Source organism: Microtus pennsylvanicus, chromosome 21 (assembly GCF_037038515.1).
Source record: "Microtus pennsylvanicus isolate mMicPen1 chromosome 21, mMicPen1.hap1, whole genome shotgun sequence".
Taxonomy (NCBI): domain Eukaryota; kingdom Metazoa; phylum Chordata; class Mammalia; order Rodentia; family Cricetidae; genus Microtus; species Microtus pennsylvanicus.
Window position 1 is genome coordinate 22,727,790 of NC_134599.1, and position 14,883 is coordinate 22,742,672.

The window sequence follows — 14,883 nt, forward strand, 5'->3', positions numbered from 1 at the left end:
CGAGCGGCGCGTGCAGGTGCCGGGCTCCCGGGCTGCGCGGGTGCGCGAGCGGCTCCGTGGCCCCCCGGGCGTCGCGGTGGCCGCCGCCGCCGCTTGGTGGCCGTCGGTCTGAGGGAGGCGGGTTATGGCGGCGGCGGCAGTGGGAGCTGTGAATGAGTTCTCCGGCCGGACGACGGAAAAAGAAAGGCTCAGGCGGCGCGAGCCCGGCGCCCGCCAGGCCTCCGCCCCCCGCCGCGGTCCCCGCCCCTGTCGCCGGCCCGGCCCCCGCGGCCGGCTCGCCGCCTAAGCGGAACCTGTATTACTTCTCGTACCCGCTGGTCGTCGGCTTCGCCCTGCTGCGCCTGCTCGCCTGCCACCTGGGGCTCCTCTTCGTGTGGCTCTGCCAGCGCTTCACCCGCGCCCTCATGGCCGCCAAGAGGAGCTCCGGGACCGCGCCGGCGCCCGCCTCGTCCTCAGCCCCAGCTCCCGGGCCGGGTGGCGAGGCCGAGAGCGTCCGCGTCTTCCACAAACAGGCCTTCGAGTACATCTCCATTGCCCTGCGCATCGACGAGGAAGAGAAAGGTACCTGGGTCCGGGGCGAGACGGCGGCGGGCGGCCCTGGGAGGGGGGCGCCACCTGCGTCCCTTTCCTGCACGCCCCCCGAGTTGATCTGCCCCAGGAGTCCGATTCCCCACAGGCCAGACCCTGCTGTGGGACGCCTAGTTAGTTAAACCTCTCCCTTTTCGGGGCGCCCTAGCTCTCGACTTTGTTTCTGCACCCCCACACTTGTGCATTATCCAAGTCCCCGTGAGACACGCAGACGTGCTGGTGACAGTGACAGTTGGCCTAGAGTGACCGCACGGGATTCTTTCTAACACTGTAAACAGTGTGGCATTCTCTGAGCTGGGCTTCCAAATGGTTCTGGTATCGAATAAGCTTTGTGTATAAACTTAATGAAAAGAGTTCTTCCGTAGTGTCTGAGGAGAAAAACAGAACACGCGTTCACTTGAATTTGAAAGGGATAATTGCTTATAATCAGTGCTGAATTTGCGTTACTCTGAAGCTTCATGAATTATTTTTATCCATATAGTGAGCCTTGACTATTTTTTTCTGTGAGGTTGTATTTCAGCCCCTGGTTGGTTTGGTTTATTTTCCTAAGTTTGTATTTCAAAGCAGGCTCTTAAGTTTCTAAATTGAAGTGTTAAATGAATGAGTTGAGGAAACATGCATATCATTGTCCCGTGAAACCTAAAACAAAGGCTCCTGCTTCTCAGTGAAGGCAGGGGTGCTGCGTACTTCAGGTTTTCCTTCAAGCAACGTCTTTTAGTCTTTTCCGTGGGTGAGGCATTGTGCGATTCGCATTGCCTGTGTCCCTTGATCCTCACGATAATTCCGCTGTGAGCGTACTATATCAGTAGAGGTGTCTTACAGATGAAATTACTAGCTAGAAGATTGAAGCAGGTGGCATCAAATTTAGGCGAAAGTGGCTAATTTTAAAACTTCCTTGGGAAACGTTAAGTGGGATTAGAAAGTCTTACGTCTCTCCTTTTGTTGTCACCTCCAGTATTCTCCAAAGAAGCCCAGATTCCCACCCTGGCTCAGTTAGGTGCGCTCACCAACGTTGTCCACGGTGGAAAATGAACAGTCTGTAGTTTTTTTGCAGTGTTCTACCCTCTGGCAACACCAGAGACTGTTCTAGTGTTTCAGTCTTGGTGAAAATGTTCCTTTGCAGGACCTAAGAGTGAAAACGGAGATATAGTGAAAGAGGCAGATGTCCATGTTTTGGGAGTCCAAAGGCAGAGTGGAGACTTAGTAGAAGATAGTAGTAGACACAGTTAAGACTGTTTTGTGTTTGTGAGAGCGAGCTTTTTAAATTCATTGCTTAGTTCTTTCTACCTCTTAGGAAAATCCAACAAACACTTAAGGAGGATGGAGAACTGCACTCTTCCTCCCTGATGTGATGTTGATGGCAGTATTTTATAGCTTGGGGTTCCCTGGCTTTTTGAATAGTGGGACTATTCTTGAGAATAGATTGTTTTAGGGACTTGAGGTTGTAGTTAGTGATAACAAGGCTTGTGTCCAGTGTGCTTCCTAGTGCATGTGCTTCTCAGTGCTTCAGAAACAAAGCCAACAAACAAATTAGAGAACAAATTAGTTACATTCATTTTCCTTTAAAAAGAAATAAAGCTGGAGGTGATCTTCCTGCTGGGGAAACTGAAGACTGCCAGGAGTTCAAGGCCAGCTAGGCTACTTAGCAAAACGAAGCAAAAAAATAAATAAATAAACAAACTGAATCTGAGCCTGGTCTACAGAGCTACTTCCAGGACAGCCAAAACTATCACACATGAAACCCTTCCTTGAAAACCAATAAGTAAATATGTAAGTGAATAAGTAAAAAAAAATTTTAGAACTATTTTGTATTTTCATATATTTTCTCTTCTATCCCATTTTCCTCCTTGGCATAATTTTGTAGTCTAATTTTAATTCCATAATTGAATAAAAGTTCACTTTGAAGTTTGTCAGCCTTTTCAGCTATACTTGACAGCTCAGAATTTACTTCCAAGAGAATTTAATTCTCTTTTCACTGATAAAAATATGTGAAAAGATAAACAGTATTGAGTATGCAGTCTTCAGAGGCTTTGTTACTCTTGTACATTGTTGCAAGGGTAATAGTGTCTTACATTGTCATCTATTAGAAATGAAACAAGCAGCTGGGCAGTGGTGGTGTACACACCTTTAATCCCAGAATTTGGGAGGCAGAGGCAGGTAAATCTCAGTAAATTTGAGGCCAGCCTGGTCTACAAAGGGAGTTCCAGGATGGTCAGGATTGTTAATACAGAGAAACCCTGTGTCAAAAAAAAAAGAAAAGAAGGAAATGTAATACACCACATGTGCGCAGTGCCCACAGAAGTCCGAAGAGGTGTGGGATCCCTTGGGGCTGCAGTTACAGACAGGTGTGAGCCACCATGTGAGTACTCACTAAGCCAAGCCAGGGCCCCCAAAAGAGCAGCCAGTACTCCTAACCTCTGAGCCTTTCCTCTCTCCAGCTCTGATCTTTGTAGTATTTTAATGTTGAAAGAGTGATAATCTGTGACATCCATTTATATATGAAAAAACAAATTAGAGTGGGTTCAAAGTAGCGTAAGTAGGAACAGAGGTGACTAGACAATATAAAATCATTTGATTTTATGATTTTTTGAGATTATACTATAATTGCAATATTTCTTTCTCCCTCCATACTCCCACATAGATTCCTCCTTGCTCTCTATCAAACTCACAGCCTCTTTTCTTAATGCTGGTAAAGAGTCAGTCAAGAATACTTGAGGAAAAGAGGTTAAAATAGTGGTTCTTTGGACTAACTAGATCATGACCTAACATGTTTTGTGTGACGTTTAGAGAGAGACAGTTTGAGATCTCCTAGTCAATACAGAGGTGGAGCTTCAGAAGGCGTGGTTCGTTATCTCACGTTGGTAGCACCTAACAGTAAGGGCTGCAGTGTGTTGTGTGAAAGAGAGTGAACCAGTTTTTCAGGATGTTGTAGGGCTGGAGAGTCTGGCATCAAGAACAGAAAGTGTCTAAAGAAAATAGTCCTCATCAGTTACACTTTTTCTCAGTTTTATTTATTAATTTTTCTTGTGTGTGTGTTTCTGTGTGTGTACACAGACACGCATGTGCCGTAATGTGCATGTGGAGGTCAGAGAGTGACCTGTGCTGGTTGGTTCTGTCCCATCACATGGGACCCCAAAATCAAACTCAGATTGCCAGGTTAGCAGGCTGAGCCCTCTAGTCATATCTATATTTGGGGTTACTGTTCCAGAGCACCGAGTGTATCACCCTCATAGCAGGGAGGTGTGGCAGCAGGCAGGCAGGTGTTCAAATGTGTGCGCGCGCGCGCGCGTGTGTGTGTGTGTGTGTGTGTGTGTGTGTGTGTGTGTGTGTTTGTTTTTGGTCCAGGATCTCTGCATAACCCTGGCTGTCCTCAGACTCAGATCCACCTGCATCTTCCTCCTGAGTGCTGGATTAAAGGTGTGCACCTCCCTTTCTAGCAGTGATTTTTCTAGTTTGTATAATCCAATTTGTACATTAACTTAAAACAACAGTCTGCTCACATCCACATTTTCCTAAAGTGAGGGGAGGAGGAAGAAACCAAAAGTGTGATTACTTTCATTCCTGAAAAGTGTACATCTGCCATTTAGAATTAAGTTCAGACTTAATTTTCTTTTGCTGGGTGACTGCCTAAGGGTTCTGGTAGTTCACACTGTTCCCAACACTCCGGAAACTGAGGCTGGCTGGTCAAAGAGAGTTTGAGGCCAGCTTGAACAACATAGTGGAGTTCTAGAAGACCCTATTTCAAAAAAAAAATTATTTTGAAATTCTCCGTGATTAGAGGCAAAACACCAAAGACCCAAGAACTTGAAGGCCATTGTAATCTATGTAAGAAATTGTAAATCACACAAGACTGCCTAATAGGAACCTGCCACAACGAACCCAGCGGTCTCCCGATTTGAATAGGAAAGAATAGTGCAGGGACATTAGGCCTTTTGCAAAAGCATTGGCTTTCTTCTTAGTGACTGCTCAATATTTAATGTTGTTTGCACAAAAAGAGCTAAAGACAGCCACTGCTGGAGCCCTTATGCCTTGTTTGATTTCTCTTTTGTTTTAAAACAATTTATTAAAATTGTTTTATATGCACAGATATTTTGCCTGCATGTATGTGTGTGCACCAGTGCATGCCTAGTACCTACAGAGGTCAGAATGGGAAGTCTGAGTCCTTTGGAACTGGAGTTGCAGGAGGTTGTGAGCCACCACATGGGTGCTGCAAATTGAACCAGGATTTTGTGGAAGATCGGCAGGTGCTCTTAACTGCTGAACTAGCTCTCCAGCCCTTTGTTTTGTTTTTTAAAATCACAGTTTATGTGGTTAATGTAAATCTTGAATAGTTCTGTTATTCCTGGTTAAATCTGTAAAAGAAGGAATTGCTGGGTCTTGTAGCAAATAGCACTGACATGAACCACCGACTTTACCCAGTTAAAGGTACCAGTTTATATTAGGACCAGCAAACATGACATTTGGTCCATTGCTTTTCCTTCTTCTTCTATTTGGAGACAGGGTTTCTCTGTAACAGCCCTAGCTGTCCTGGAACTCACTCTGTAGATCAGACTGACCTCAAACTCTCAGAAATCCACCTCCTTGCCTCTGGAGCGCTGGGATTAAAGGTGTGCACCACTACAGTCCAGTGGTCCTTTGCTTTTTGTATTAGATTGTTTGGGTGGTTTGTTGTTTGGGTTTTTTGTTTTAAGTTGGTTTCTTAGTCACTGATCTATTTCTTTGAAGAGACACTATGACCAAGGCAACTCTTATAAATTAAGGCTTTTAATTACAGTTTCAAAGGGTTAGTCATGGCAGGGGCATGTTGGGAGCATGGCGGCACTCATGGCGCTGGAGTTATAGCTGAGAATGACATCCTGATCCACACACAGACAGCGAGAAAGAAAGATATGGCCTGGCATGGGCTTTGCAGCCTCAAAGCCCACCGCCAGTGACATACTTTCTCCAGCAAGGTTATACCTACTCCAGCAGTGCCACCATCCTACTCCTCATCCTCATCCTTTCAAACAGTTCCACTCCCTGGTGGATCAACATTCAAGTAGAGGAGCCTAGGTGGACCATTCTTATTCAAACTACTACAGTTGGCTTGGTTTTTCTGTTTTTAAATTTAGATATGTAGTGAGTGGCATCTTACTAAATGTCTTAGTTTGGGCTAGTGATTAAACCCTAGGGCCTTGTGCTGTCTTGACAAGCATCATCCACCACTGAGCTACAACTCTAGACCTCATTTTGCTTTAAAAGAATTATTTATTTTGGAGAGAGATGGCTTAGCACTTAAGAGCACTGGTCCTTCTTCCAGAGGTCCTGAGTTCAGTTCCCTCTTCTGGCTTGCAGGCAGACATACAGACAGAACATTGTATACATACATGTAGAACATTGTATACATAACATAGTAAATAAATAAATCTTTTTTTTTTAAAGAAAAGATTTATTTTGTCTGTAAGTTTGTGGAAGCAGTGGGGGAGTGGAACAGGGAGTGCATTCACAGTATGTGCTTGTGGAGGTCTGCTCTCAGGATCAGTTCTCTCTTTCTGTTCTGTGGGTCCCAGGGATTAAGCTCTGGGGGATCAACCGCCTTTACACACTGGTTCTCTCTTTAGTTTTTGAAACAAGGTCCTGGTAAGTTTTCTTGATTGTCCTTGAACTTGTGAGTCCTCTGCACTTCTGCCTCTGAGCAGCTGGGATCACAGACTGTGCTGTTGAGCTGGCAACATGGCTTTAATTTGTATTCTCTGGCAAGTGATGACATTGGATGTCTCTCTGTGTGCTTCTTTACCATGTCTGTATGTATGTCTCTGGGACCCTGCATAGGCTGTTTCGTGTCGTCCCCCCCCCTTGGGATTTGAGATTAAACCCAGGACTTTGCACATCCAAGCACAAATTTGACTCCTAAACTGCATCCTAAGGCATTTGGTTGTTTCTATCACTACTTTTTGAGGGTCTTTGTATAGGCAAGTCCTTTGTTGTTGAGAATGATTTTGAGTTTCTTAAAGCCTGTTTGTTTTCTTTTTCTCCTTAGAATACCGGCACTGAAGAGCAGGGGTTTAAATTTAGTGAAGTTTAGTTTATCTGTGTTTTTGTGACTTTTGCTATTTGTGTTCTCTTAGAAAGCTATTTGATTCAAACTCTTTTGAGAGTTTTGTTTAAATACTCTGAGTTTTATACACTAGAGAAGTGCTGGCAGGGTGACTCTTGGAAAAGGCCTTTTGCTTCAAAACCTGATGGCCTGAGTTTTTCCTGGAACCCACAAAGGTGGAAGGAGGGAATCACCCCACAAGGTTGTCTCCTCAGACCTCCACACTTACGCTATGCCCCACTCCCCCTGCCCCATGTATATACATGTGCATATAACAAATTTTATTATTTTAAAATAAAAGAAATGAGGTAATATGTAAGTGACAAGCAAACGCTGATAAGAATGTTGCCATGGAGCCAGTGAGATGGCTCACCAGTTTAAGGCTCTTGCAGCCAAGCCTAGTCAGTCCTCTAGACCCACATAGGAAGGTGAGAACAGTCCCTAGAAAGTTGTCTTCTGACTTACGCTAGCTAGCACTTGTGTGCACACAGAGAGGCAAAATTAAGTGTGTCATGTGAACTTTTAGATTTCTTTCATTTTATGTATATGAATGTTTAGCCTGCACATATGTATATACACTATTTGTGACTGCTGCCTAAGCAGGTCAAAAAGAGGATATCAGACCCCCTGGAATTGGAGTTACGGGTGATTGTGAGCTACCATGTGGCTTCTGGGGATTGATTATGGTCCTAACTACTCAGCCATTGCTCCAGCCCCAATATGAAATCTTAAAATTGAAAAATAATGTTACCAATGAGGACTCTCAAATATCAGCATTAAGAGTGTATATTGGTCCACAGATACTATGGCTCAGGAGGTGAAAAGCACTTGCCACTCAAGCCTTGAATTCAGTCCTCAGAACCCATCATTGAAGGAGATAGCCAACTACCCAAAGTCGTTCTCTGATCTCCACATAGGCAGTGTGGCACTCACACATCACACACACTCAATAATAATATTAATAGTAAAATAAATTGTCGGGTTTTTTTTTTCCTTTTTGAGATAGTGTTTCTCTGTGTAGTCTTGGCTGTCCTGGACCTTGCTCTGTAGACCAGGCTGGCCTTGAACTCACAGAGATTCACCTGCCTCTGCCTCCCCAGTGCTACGATTAAAGGTGTGCATCACCACCACCCAGCAAAATAAAATCTTTAAAACATAAAAAGACAGCCGGGCGGTGGTGGCGCATGCCTTTAATCTCAGCACTCTGGAGGCAGAGGCAGGCAGATCTCTGTGAGTTCTAGACCAGCCTACAAACTGGGACTACAAGCCTAGTTCCAGGACAGGATCCAAAGCCACAGAGAAACCCTGTCTTGAAAAAAAAAAGCAAAAGCAAACAAACAAACAAACATAAAAAGATAAAAAAAACAAACAAGCATAGTTTTGGCTTGGGGATATAGCTTAGTGTTAAATGCTTGCCTAGCATTAACCCAAAGCCCTGGGTTCAATTCCAGTATCACACACAGGCACGTACACACACACACACAAAGGGTGGGGGGGTCGGTGAGATGGCTCAGCAGTTAAGAATACCCTGCTCGCCAGGCGATGGTGGCACACGCCTTTAATCCCAGCACTCGGGAGGCAGAGGCAGGCGGATCTCTGTGAGTTCGAGACCAGCCTGGTCTACAGAGCTAGTTCCAGGACAGGCTCCAAAGCCACAGAGAAACCCTGTCTCGAAAAACCAAAAAAAAAAAAAAAAAATACCCTGCTCTCTTCTAGAGGACCCAGGTTCAGTTGGCTCACATCCATCTGTAACTCCAGCTCCACGGCATCTGACATCTCTGACCCTGCAGGCATTTGAACTCACATGCACTTACTTACAGCCACTTAATTTAAAATAGTAAAAATTAAAATTAAGAAAGTAAAGGAAAAGGGTTCAGCAAAATAGTTTAGTAGGTAAAGGTACCTGGTAGCAAGTTTAATGACCTGGGTTGAATATCCAGGCCCTACATGGTACAGAGAATTGACTGTGGTAGTTGTCCTCTGATCTCCACATGGGTACTGTGGCAGGTGCACAGCCACATGCATACAGTACACACAAAACAAATAAATGTAATAAAAATGTAAATATAATAAGTGTATATAGTTAGAACAGCCCTCTTAAGAGTTAGCTCATGTGGTGAGTGGAGAAAAGTGACAGCCCGTGGTTTCACTTGTTCAGTGTACAGCAGAGATGCCGCAGATGGGTGCTGGGGACACAGTGTTCACCACAGCACTATTTGAAATTTTTAAAAAAAAGCTGGCAACACACTTGGTATCTTTTTGGGGAGAGAGGTAGAGGTTGAACTCAGAACCTTGAACATGTTAGCCAGTGAGCTCCAGGCTAGCCATTAATTTTCAGTATGTTTTGGAACATTTTAAGTGGTTTTTTTTTTTTTTTTTTTTTTTACTATTCTCTGTGTCTGCGTGTTTGCTTATAAGTATGGATGTATACCACGTTTGTGCCTGGTACTCATAGAAGTTATAAGAGGTTGTTACATCTCTTGGACGGGAGTTACAGACAGCTGTGAGCTACCTTGTGGGTCCTGGGTCTCAAACTCTGGTCCTCTACAACCCCTGGCCAACTCTGTAGCTCGAGTACCTTTTCTTACAGCATCTTACCTTTCTGTGTAGTGCTAGGGACTAATACTCCACCACTGAGCTCTATGTTCTCAGTCGTTCAATATCTGATAAAACAATTTTTAAAGTACCTAAGTAAAAATTTTTATTTATTTATTTTGTGTGTGTTGCCATGGTACAGGTTTGGAAGTTAGAGAACAACTTACGGGAATCATTTCTTTCCTTCTACCATGTAAGTCCTTGGTATCCAACACACTTTACCCACTGCTCTGTCTTACTAGCCCTTCAATAGCTTTTGCTTTGGTTTGCTTTGGTTTTTTTCAAGACAGGGTTTCTCTGTGTAGTTCTGTGTAGTAGGGACCGGGGGCCCTTAGTTTGTCCCGGCTGCCCTGCTAGCTTACATTTGAAATAATCACACAGAAACTGTATTAATTAAATTACTGTCTGGCCCATTAGCTCTTAATTTCCCATTGGCCAACTCTTACATCTCAGTTCAACCCATTTCTACCAATCTATGTAACACCACGAGTTTGTGGCTTACCAGGAAAGATTCTATCCAGTGTCAGTCTCAAGGAGGAGCTTCATGGCGTCTGCAACTCTGCCCTTCTTCCCAGCATTCTGTTCTATCTACTCCGCCCATCCAAGTTCTGCCCTATCAAAAAGCAAAAGGCAGTCTCTTTATTCAACCAGTGAAAGCAACACACAAGCAGAAGGACCTCCGAAACCAATTCTGACTATTCTGGAACTTGCTCTGAAGATATAGACCAGGCTGGCCTCACACTCACAGAGGTCCACAGCCTCTGCCTCCAGAGTGCTAGGATTAAAGGCATGCACCACCAGTGCCGAGCTTGAAAACTTCTAATATAGAAAATAGCTAAATTACCAGGTAATGAATGTAATATATATATGTTACATATGTATATATACATACATATACGCACATATGTAATGGATACATAAATGTGTGTGTGTATATATAATACCATAGCAATTTCATGTGTGAATTTTTTAAAAAAATAGTAGGGCTGTGGAGCTGGCTCAGTGGGTAAATGCTTGCTAAACAACATGAGGTCCTGACTTCAGGTCTCCATCACCCCAGTAAAAGCCAGGTATTGGGCATCTCTGTTACCCCAACTCTCAAGTGTAAAGGAAGATTGTGCTTTTGTTTCCCAGCCATCCAGACCCGAATAATAACATGATGTGGGATTCCCCTCTGTATGCTATGAATATGTTTCATTACCATTGGTTATTTTTTTTTAATATTTATTTATTATTTATACAGTATTCTGTCTGTATGCCTGCAGGCCAGAAGAGGGCACCAGACCTCATTACAGATGGTTATGAGCCACCATGTGGTTGCTGGGAATTGAACTCAGGACCTTTGGGAGAGCAGGCAGTGCTCTTAACCGCTGAGCCATCTCTCCAGCCCCCCATTGGTTATTTTTTTGTCTTTTTATTTATTTTTATTTTTTTACCCTCAGAACCCATGATATTTATTGAGTTCTACATTTTTCTCTGCTCCCCTCCTTGCCTCTCCCCTCCCCCCTTCAATCCTTCACCAAGGTCCCCATGCTCCCAATTTACTCAGGAGATCTTGTCTTTTTCTACTTTCTACTTTCCATCTATGTAAGTCTCTCTTAGTGTCTGTATTGTTGTCTAAGTTCTCTGGGATTGTTCATTACCATTGGTTATTAAAGAAGTTGCTTTGAGCCGGGCACTGGTGGCACGCCTTTAATCCCAGCACTCGGGAGGCAGAGGCAGGCGGATCTCTGTGAGTTCGAGACCAGCCTGGTCTACAGAGCTAGTTCCAGGACAGGCTCCAAAGCCACAGAGAAACCCTGTCTTGAAAAACCAAAAAAAAAAAAAAAAAAAAGAAGTTGCTTTGTCCAGTGACTTAGTAGAGTCAAGCCAGGCAGGAAATCTGAACAGAGATATAGAGAGAAAGTAGGTGGTATCAGGCAGCCATCTAGCTGCCAAAGGAGACAGATGCTGGATCCTTACTAGTAAGTCACAGCCTTGTGCCGATTCATAGATTAATACAAATGGGTTACTTCAAGATGTAAGAGCTTGCTAGGAATATGCTAGAGCCATTGACCAAACAGTGTTGTAATGAATATAGTTTCTGTGTGTTATTTGGGTCTGAGTGGCCTGGAGATGAAGGAGCAGTCTCCGTGCACAAAATGACGTGCCAACATGGGCTGACTACATCAACATAAAAACCTGGGAGAGCTTGGGAAGGAATTCTAGACATACACACACACAAATACACACACACACACGAGTTAAACACAGCTTCATGGCAGCAGCATTTTCTTGGGTGGGCTCTGTTTGCTAGAAGCAAGCAGAGGCACAATTCCTTTAAGGGAAGGCTTCCTGACTCAATGGTAGCAGCAAAAACTGCACAGCTCCTTTAAGAAGGCTTCCTGGTTTGTGCTAGTTGCACAAACAGCTCTGGCTCTTTCAGGAGTCCAAGCACTTGAATGGGGTTTGTGGGCAGAATGCTGCAAGTACTTGGTGGCAACATGGGCCAACTGCTTCCCAGACTTGAGGTGGTGGGTACGGCTCCTACCTAGCAGTCCCAGAGTGGGTCTCTATCACCATAAAGCAACTTGTAATGCTCTGCTCACAAACCCCAGTTAAGTGCTCTGTAACAGGACCTCCCAAAAGAGCCAGAGCTATTCAAGGTGCCAGTAAGAACCAGGAAACTATATATTAAAAGAAGCCACACCTCTGCTTGCAGATAGCAAACAGAGCCTATCTGAAAAAAATACAACTACCAAGAAGCTTCAAGGCCAGGCGATGGTGGCGCATGCCTAAAAAAAAGAGAAAGAGACAACAAATATTTGTGAATATAGTAGAAAAGCCTGTACTAGAAAGATATGTCATGAAAGTGACCTCTTGGAAGGACAAGACCTTGAGAATGAGAAGAGGAACTCTCTAATGTTTGCTAGGATGTATTCACTTTGGTGCCGTATGAACTGTATACAAGTAAGACAGCGCTAGCGACATTTTCATCACTCAGAATGTAAATGTCACTATACTACTTGTTTTTTTTTTCAAGTAAAAATACCCAGAAATACATATGAACAGGTGTTCTTTTTTTTAAAGATTTATTTATTTATTATGTATACAGTGTAGGCCAGAAGAGGGCACCAAGTCTCAGATGGCTGTGAGCCACTATGTGGTTGCTGGGAATTGAACTCAGGACCTTTGGAAGAGCAGGCAAAGCTCTTAACCACTGAGCCATCTCTCCAGCCCTGAACAGGTATTCTTATGAACAGGTAATGCTAGCTTGTAATGCTACCACTTGAGGGTCAATATTTCAAGGTCATCCTCAGCTATGTATTTACTTGAGATCTGCTTGGAGTACATGAGACTCTATTTCAAAAAGAGAAGAAACAGGAAGATGAACATTCAGAGTTTCTGTTGGTTTACAATAAACTGTTCGAGGAAGGATCGTGTAGCCTACGCTAGCCTCAAACTTGCTCTGTGGCTAAGGAAGACCTTGAATTTCTGATCTTCTTGCCACTGTCCAGGTTGATTTATAACAAGCTCTTAATAATTTCTTCATGTGCCATTATCAGGTATTTTTTTCAATACTTGCTCTTTACTTGGCACAGTGAAAACTATGGTATTGTGAGAAGTAAGAAATTGCAAATATAAGAGCTGAGATAAGAAGGAAAGGGAGGCTGGACGTGTTTTAATCCCAGTTGTAGGAGGCAGAAGCCACACATCTCTGTGAAGTCAAAGCCAGCCTGGTCTACATAGTTCTAGGACAGCCAGGGCTATATAAAACCTATCTTAAAATGGGGAGATTCTGGGGGGATAGAGAATACACATTTCTTAGTTGTTATATGGTGTCTATAAAAGGACTTCATTTGGGCTGGAGAGATGGCTCAGAGGTTAAGAGCACTGACTGCTCTTCCAAAGATCCTGAGTTCAATTTCCAGAAACCACATGGTGGCTCCCAACCATCTGTAATAAGATCTGGGGCCCTCTGCTGGTGCTGCAAGCAGAATACCCACATAATAAATAAATAAATCTTTTTTTTTTTTTTAACAAAAAGACTTCTACTTTGTGATCACAGCATTTATGATTAAGTTTTTATTTTGAAAATTCAAATGAAGAATGATATGGAAATTTTTATTTTATTATGTATAGGTATAATGTTTCTTAGACTTATTTGATCACAACCTTTTTATGTATGGTACTCGGAGGAGTGGATGCTACATTTTTTTTGTACTCATGATATATACAAATAATGATTTCTGTTTTTAAAGCAGGACAGAAGGAACAAGCTGTGGAATGGTACAAGAAGGGTATTGAAGAACTAGAAAAAGGAATCGCTGTTATAGTAACAGGCCAAGGTAGGTTATATGCAGTTTCTATTACCACTTCAAATTCTACTATAGTTCCTCCCTCCAAATCCCTTCCCCATGGAGACCCCTCCAGGGCTTCTCATGGACTGAACGTGACACTGTCAAGCCCTAGAGACTATACTAATACTAATAACCAGGATGTCTTCTGAGTGACTCTATGGCAGCAGCACATATGGATATTTTGGACAAATGGAAGAGTCGTGATGTGGTTGCGATAGATTAGGTAAAGGTGAAATTTAATTAATATCACAGAGTTCGACATCTATAACTTGTTTATTTTTTGTAATTCTCACCTGTGCTCACCTACAGGTAACTGAGAATTCTGAAAGCAGATTTGCAGAAGGGGATTGGTGACTGAATTTACATATTTACCCCCTTTTAGATCTGTTTACCTTAGTAGATGCATTTTATTTCTTGATGTCATTGCATTTTGTTTGTTGTAAATTATTTTTATTTCATGTGCATTAGTGGTTTTGCTTGCATGTATGTCTGTATGAGTGTGTTAATCTCTTATAACTGGAGTTACAAACAGTTGTGAGCTTCCGTTTGAGTGCTGGGAATTGATGCTGGGGCCTCTGGAAAATTAGCCTTTGCTCTTATCCACTGAGCCATCTCTCAAGCCTTCCTTTTTTTTTAAAAAAATTTTTTTGTTTATTTTTTTTAAAGATTATTTATTATGTATAGTATTCTGCTTGCATGTATGCCTACAGGTCAGAAGAGGGCACCTCTCAGCACTTGGGAGGCAGAGGCAGGTGATCTCTGTGAGTTCAAGGCCAGCCTGGTTTAAAAGAGCTAGCTAGTTCCAGGACAGGCTCCAAAGCTACAGAGAAACCCTGTCTCAACCCCCACCCACCAAAAAGAAAGAAAACAGAGGTAAAATTAGAGGCTACTGTGTGTGTAACTATAGTGAAAACATTTGTTGTATGTTACTAGCTCCCAGTAGTCACTGAAAGTGCCTAATGGAGAGCATCTCGTTTTTACCTTTTAGCTACTGTTATTAGCCTTATTTTTCAGATGAGAAACATGAACTACAGAGATGTAACTCAACTAAGGTTTCATGGTTAGCAAGTGAGAAAGTTGGGATTTGTACCCAGGCAATCAGATGTCAGCCTTCTCCTCCCTCCCTTTTTTTCTCTTTATTCTCTCTCTCTTTTTTTTTTTTTTAAAAAATTATTTATTTATTATACAATGTTCTGTCTGTGTGTATGCCTGCAGGCCAGAAGAGGGCACCAGACCTCATTACAGATGGTTGTGAGCCACCATGTGGCTGCTGGGAATTGAACT

At 43.1% G+C, this 14,883-nt stretch overlaps 1 protein-coding gene across 4 annotated transcripts in view; it reads left to right on the plus strand.

The window, feature by feature from the left end:
• Positions 1 to 14,883, plus strand: part of Spast (spastin) — a 47,936-nt gene continuing 33,053 nt past the window's right edge. For 2 of the 4 annotated variants that reach the window (XM_075954969.1, XM_075954971.1), the window contains exons 1-2: positions 1 to 561; positions 13,501 to 13,587. In XM_075954969.1, coding sequence (XP_075811084.1) covers positions 153 to 561; positions 13,501 to 13,587 — 496 coding nt within the window. In that variant the 5' untranslated portion in view covers positions 1 to 152. The remainder of the gene's footprint in view (positions 562 to 13,500; positions 13,588 to 14,883) is intronic. The other 2 variants (XM_075954970.1, XM_075954972.1) reach the window with 1 other exon arrangement.